This window comes from Phalaenopsis equestris, unplaced genomic scaffold, assembly GCF_001263595.1.
Source record: "Phalaenopsis equestris unplaced genomic scaffold, ASM126359v1 Scaffold000963, whole genome shotgun sequence".
Classification (NCBI taxonomy): domain Eukaryota; kingdom Viridiplantae; phylum Streptophyta; class Magnoliopsida; order Asparagales; family Orchidaceae; genus Phalaenopsis; species Phalaenopsis equestris.
In genome coordinates, this window is record NW_018165402.1 from 74,927 (window position 1) to 82,057 (window position 7,131).

General features: G+C 35.8%; 1 protein-coding gene across 1 annotated transcript in view; it reads left to right on the plus strand.

Moving 5' to 3' along the window:
* LOC110032527 (transcription initiation factor IIF subunit beta) overlaps window positions 1-7,131 on the plus strand; it is a 33,730-nt gene that overhangs the window by 20,463 nt on the left and 6,136 nt on the right. Inside the window, exons 3-4 of the mRNA XM_020736189.1 lie at window positions 6,480-6,610; window positions 6,720-6,794. Of these exons, the coding sequence (XP_020591848.1) occupies window positions 6,480-6,610; window positions 6,720-6,794 (206 nt within the window). The remainder of the gene's footprint in view (window positions 1-6,479; window positions 6,611-6,719; window positions 6,795-7,131) is intronic.

The window sequence follows — 7,131 nt, forward strand, 5'->3', positions numbered from 1 at the left end:
AGTGCACCGTACGGGGACCTGAGGGAAAAATTCGTCCATTTTGAGGTCTTATTTTCCCTTCCTTAGATACCCTAGGATCTAGTCTTAGGATTTCTGTTTTGACTCTCCTAGAGGACTAGACTGGAATCTACACGACTTAAAAATTCAGACCATTTTTTCGCTCCTTGCAGTAGTTTCATATTGACATATGGACGGTTTTCTAATCCTCGACGTCCAGTTGAGTCGATTATAGCCGAACATGTTGAAACTCTTGCTAAGTTCCCATAGGGATTTAAAAACCATAAGTGAACACTGTGACACGTGCGATGTTTGACTTGTCACTACGAGCGATGTGTTTGACTTTGATCGTCGCTTATGTGAGGACCGGTCAATGATATATTTGTTGAACAGCTCTGATCGGGTCAAAATAATTTTATTTTTCGTGCCGCACACAAATCGAAGTTAATTTGACGCGATCGTCGACGAATTTGTTCGGATGATTCCGAATGATAAAACGGACCACGACGTTGCGTCCGGAACGTTAATTTTAGCTAGAGAGGACACCCATTTTGTTAGGGCGCCGTGCACGAGTAAATCACACGAAATTCAATATTTTTTTAACATTATCTTTAATAGAAAAGAAAATGTATTTGATAAAGTTTTCTTTTATATAAAAGATATTTTATAAATCTACATTCTAATCCTTTCTCACATGCGCTCCCCTCTCTTTTTGGATCTGAAATGTGCCTTAGCCCTTTGTTCTTCTCTGCCGAGCGATGACCCTATTTCCGGTTTCTCCGGTCACTGTATTCCTCCCCGGTGGCGGCTTACCTTCTCCTTCGGTCATAGCTGTCGGTCACTTTCTTGTAACGGATTTTCCCGCCTAAATGAGTCCGGTAACCTTCTCGTTCTTGAGTTTGGACGTTTTCTTTGCCCTTTGAGGTGTTTCTCGTCACCTCCCTTTTTTCTCACCGTCGGTGAGCCCCAGCCCTCTCGATGACTATAAATACCCCTTTGGGGGAAGCATCAAGGGTGCTGATTTTTTTTCTGGAGATTTCAAGGAGACATAGTTTAAGAGCTCATTCTCTGTTGGGAGTTTTTATTTCGGGGTTTTTTTTATTCTTCTCGTTCTTGAGTTAGCAAGAAGTTGAGGTCAGATTCCATTTGCTCCTAGAATCTGATTATGGAAATTAATGAAATAGATAGAGACTTCAACATTTTTCTTCTATCAATTATACTTGATGATTTGGAGTAGTTACCCTCTTTAACACCATGGAGTTTCTTTCAAATTAGCTTGGAATTTTGAGTCAGTTTCTGGATTAGTTGCCCATGTGATATCCTCTTTTGGATTATAAGATTGATAGTTCAATTGAAATTAATATGTTAGTTTGATTATTACTTTGATGAAGAAATAAGGTTCTCTTACGAATATCTCTTCTATGGCTGTCTTTGTTTTTTCATGTTGAATGGTAATTCAGTAGGTTTGCCTCATATTGAGATTATCACTGCATTTGAAACATTATTCTATTTCTAGCCCCTTTATTGGGCCTTGGTTTGGCTTATTTTGGCTGGAGGCTGGTTTCTTGTCTTCTTTGTTGCTCCTACTTCGAATGTATATGTTGAGATCATTTTTTTTTCTTCTTTTGGTTTTAATATCAGATTTGAGGTTGTAGTCTTGCCTTGTAATTGGGGCTCTATTTTGACCTTTGGTGGTTTAATGTGGTCTCTCTATTAAGCTTAATTTGGTCCTTTGATGGTTTAGCTTAACCCCTATACTAAACTCAGTTCTGCCTTGTGATAGGCTATAGTTTTACCTTGTGATTGGGGCTCGATTTTAGTCCCTGCTTCCTACTGGGGTTCGGTTTTGGTTCCTGCTCCTTGGTTGAGCATTTGGTTTTACTTGATTTTGAAGGCTCTGTTTTAAGCTCCTCGATTATTCTCTGTTTTGAAATCAAGATTTGTGGATTCATTTAATTTTAAGAGTTTGGTTTCGTGCTTCCTGTTGTCCCTTTGCTCAAGTATTGGCCATTGGAGTATTTTGATGTTTTGGAATATCAACTTGGGGCTCGGTTTTGCTTCTTCTTGGTAGTTCGGCTTAGCCCTTATGCTGGGCTCGGTTCTGTTTCCTGCTGTTCCCTTCATTCAAATTTAAATATTGAAAATGTTTAATGATTTGGGTTGCTATTTGGTGGCTCGGCTTTGGCTTGGTGGTGGCTCGTTCTTTTGGTCATTTGCTGGGCTCGATGGACGGGTTTGGCTTAAAACTAAGCTCAATTTCAAGGAATTATATTATGCTCTTGGCCTTTGCTGAGCTTGGTTATGGTGTGGTGTGGCTGGATCTTTAGTCATTTTTGGAATCATTGGTTGGTGGTTTTCTTCATTTTATTGTCCCTAGCCGTGAGTCCTTATTTGTGGGTTCTTTATGTTGAATGTTGGTTAGTAGTTTTCGTTACTGCATAGGCTTTACACAAAAATTTTTGAGTTGTTTTAGCCTTTGGGCTGTGGTTTCTCTTGGCTAGGAAGGTATATTGAAACTTCAAGAAGTGTTTTAGTTCTTTTGATTACCATCTTCTCGCTACATTGTTTTAACATGGAGATTTATGGATTTATTTAATTAATTGGGGCTTCTATTTTGAGCTTCTTGGTTGTCTTCAGTTTGAAATCAATGCATTTGGATTTGTCTGATTTTGGAGGCTTTATTCTAAGCTTCTTGTTTATCATCTGTTTGAATAAGAACTTTGGATTTACTTGATGTTGAAGGCTCTGTTCTAAGCTTCTCGTTCGTTCTTTGTTCGAAGGAAAATTTTGGACTTATTTAATGATGGGGGCTTTTGTTTTGAATCTCTCAGTTTTCTTCAGTTTGAAGTGGATGCACATGGATTTGTCTGATATTTAGGGGCTTTGTTTTGTGCTCCCCTTGTTGCTCCTATTTGAATACATGGTGTAGTAATTTTTTTTTGCTTTGAGTAGTCAGTGTTGGTGGCTCGGTTTTGCTTATTGCTGCCCCTTTATTCGAATACGAACATTGAAAATATTTTGATGCTTTGAGTAGTTGTATGGGGGCTCGGTTTTTGCTCTCTTTGCTTACCTTTGTTTAAATACCTGTTGGAAATCATTTTTCTGGTTTGAAAAATATGTGGGGCTCGGTCTTTGCTCTCTTTGCTTCCCTTTGTTTAAATACCTGTTGGAAACCACTTTCCTGGTTTGAAAAATATATGTGGGGCTCGGTTTTTGCTCTCTTTACTTCCCTTTATTTTAATATATGCTGGAAATCCGTTTTTATGGTTTGGAAAATATATTTGGGCTGCCCCTCGTTCGAGTATTGCTAGAAATGAGTTTTTATGGCATGGAAAATATATTTGGGGGCTTGGTTGTGGTCCTCTTTGCTGTTCCTTATTCGAATACCCGTTGGAATTTTTTTTTATGTTTTGGAATATATGTTTGGAGCTGCAGTTCTTACTCCTCTTGATGTTGGATTTTAATCTCTTGTTGGAATTGGCTTCCTGTTTACATAAATTTCATAAGTTTGAACTTAGCAACATGAGAATAGAAACGTATTTCTCCTTAAAAAATTGAGAACATGCAACGATCATATGTACAGGTTTAAAGTTTGAACTTAATGGTAGAAGTTGGATGTTTTAGAAATGCTTAAATAAATACTTCTCTCATTTGTCTTGATATGGAATATACAAAATCTTGTTGGATGAGCATATGAAATATTGAGGTGGCCTATTATTTCGAGACGAGGGATAATAGACAATGATGCAAGAGAACCATTGATCAGCTCTTCTTATAGCTGAAAGTAAAAAATCAATATTCAATTATTGTGATGCCCTTTCACCTCTAGATCGTCAACAGCTGTAACCTTTTTCAAAAGGTTTGAAAATTGGTAACCACAAAAAAACAGATACTACACTTGGGAACGAACATATACTACAAACACTCCACAGATACTACACTTGGGAAAGAACAGATACTACAAACACTCCACAGATACTACACTTAGGAAAGAGCAGATGCTATGAGTTTTACACATATATTACACTTGCACAAGAAATAGATACTACACTCACATACTCTCTATACAATTCATACACTACACCACACATAACATAATACATCTCAGATATTATACAACGAAAACCACACACTACGCCCTACACGACAGATACTACATTACACATATAGGTGCACTATACTTTGAGGAGTTCAGATACTACTCCATTCACATATTCCTTAAACAATAGAGAAAAAGAGGTCTAGTCTGAGCCCAACCCCAAACTAAAAGCTAATATTCCACTTTAAATTTTCATATGTTTATCACTTAGCCTTTCTTTTAAAGTCTACAAATGTTTATCTAACCCCTTTTTATCATGCAATTGTAATATGTTTTGTAGCATCGCCAAAATTAATTAGGTACTTTTAGTTGTTTCATTTTTGTTCTTTTACTGCATTTTTTTTATTGCACAGTCTTTCCTTTCTTTATATTTCTTTGCTTTCATAGTTTTCCTTCAGTCCTTTCCTGTTACAGTAGTTTACTACACTGTTGGTCCTTTTCCTGCGCTACATTGTATTTTGGACCTTTATCTATATTTAAAGTCTTCAATATAATTCTCCTAGCATGTTTGTATAACACCCTAGGATAATCCGTTCGAGGCAGGGTTTTTTTTCTTTTTTCTTTATCCCTTTTCCTTGGATCGAAACTACAACGTTGTCGATTGGTGATTCATCTCCGGGCAGCAATCAGGACTACGACAGATGGTGGTAGAAGGAACTTCAACCGAGTTTCGATAGATTTAAATAACATACTCATGATGTCGATGTTGTTCGTCTAGTAAAACATGTTCGTCTAGTACAACGTAAATCCTCATATTATCTTTTAGGACTTTCTACGATTTCATATCGTACGATATAAGTCCTAAACCTTTTAGGCTTTCGAGGTTGTCGTCTGACACGACATAAATCCTTCTATTTTCTCGAGTTATTTGCATAGGATATGCAGACACAAGTCCCGAATATCTAAATAACTTACAAGACTGAAACATCAAATAATTTCTCAATTTCTAATTTCTCTTTCAAAGACGTAAAGCCAAATCATAGGTTAGTTTGAGATGTCGCTGAATATTCTTCAGTATCTTCGACATCTCCTACTTTTCGCTTCTTTGGATTCCGGAAATACTGTTCCTATTTGAACCTATCCCATGTGACTTCCTATGAACAATCGTGGAAACCTGAACGTTGAATTCTTGAAGTCGAAACTCTGATCTTAATCAAGATTCTTGTTAGGTGGCTTCGGTTGTCTATTGTCTATGATGTAATTAACTATAGGGGTTTGCCTCTATAGGGAATTAAGAACTCAGATTAATCTAAACTCTGTCTAATCTGTGTATTAGATAGGGAAATTTATCCGCTATAAATTCGCAGACCAAAATAGAGTCATAAACTTTTAAGTTTAGATAGTTAAACATACTAATAAGTGATACGATCATCCTTCGAGAAGATGTATCATTTATGGTATCGCGATACGATCATCCTTCGAGAAGATGTATCATTTATGGTATCGCGCTCAGCTATTTAAACTATTAGATATATGAGGTTTATCCGGTCTCATTATTTTCTAAAATAAAAAAAATACTATTTTCACAAACTTAAAATTACATTATATATATTATATTAAATTTAAATTTTAAAATCTTATTTAAAAAAAAAAATAGCCGACAATCATATGTAGATCCTCTTTATTCTCGTTGTACTTCTCCATCAGACTGCTCAATAAATGAAGCTTCAATTAAGAATAAAGCAATATTTTATTCGTCACAGACTACTTTTCATCTCATAAACCGGTACACTTTATGTAACCCAAATTAAGAATAGAAGAATACCCAAGGAAGCAATTGCCAGAAGACAGATCTACGGAAATCAAAAGCCACTAGCTCTAACCAAATCGTGCAATGAGAGTGGGAGAATCTTAATAATTGAAGGGAACTTGCAGAACCTGGATCATATGAAGTTACTTGAGAAATTGAGACCCGCAATGGATGGACTTGTGTTATGATTTTGCATGGATCTTCATTTTATTTTGTAAAACATTAGGAAATGTTTCAGAACTCGGTAGTTCCTTTTTTTCTTTTTAGTTACTCTTAATGTTTTGATTTTACAATTTTTATGACTGAAAACAAGGGAGAAAAACATATTAGTACACTGAAGTTTTTTCACTTAATTCTGGCTGAAGCATAAAATCTAGGAAGTTCGAAACAGTTTGTTACTGTTTCATGATTTTTATTATTTTTAGTCATTGGGAATAAAGAAATATTTTACTTCATTGAAATTTTGTTGGAATAGAACAAGGAGTATAAATACTATTGAGCTTGACCGGTAAAATATGTTAGGATTGCTATTTGATTTCAAGATTTTCTACTGGTTCCGTGCGTTCATTGTTCTAGGACTTGTAGAATTATATTCATCTTGAGCACAGAAAAATAAAGGCTGCTGCCGTACAGGAAAATGTGCATTGGAAGGGAAGGTTGAGCATAAATTTGACATGGAACCTCATAGTGAAAACTTTGGGGAATATGGCAAACTTTGCCGTGAAAGGACAAGCAAAGCTATGATAAAAACCAGACAAATTCAGGTGTGCTCACAGGACTATCATAAATATAGACCTTTGTATATGTTAGTCTTTTTCCCTGATTCTATTCCAATTTTGTTTATCTAATTTGATTAATGTTTTATATTTAAAGATAATTGACAAGGATCATGGTGTTCTTATGAGGCCCATGCCTGGTATGGTTGGCTTGGTTCCATCTGGTTCAAAGGTAACATCATTTATATATTTATTTGCCTTTAGTTGTTCCAAATATAAATGGGTAAAGGATTATTTTCCATATAACATTGGACTTGATTTATTATGGCCAGTTTAGAATCTTTTCACTAGTCCATTTTGGCAGGTTACAAGAACAGTGTCCCAACTAATCTCTATGAACCTAATCCGAGCTGTGGTATTAGGCCCATTAAAATTTGTTAGGTATGGATTAAGTGTATCAAGTTCCAAATTTTATCCCAAATTTTTTCCTGATTATACTTAAATAGGTTATAAAATTTTGTTAGATTGGGTCTACCCCTAATCTCGAGAGAGGGTAGTCCATGAAAAAA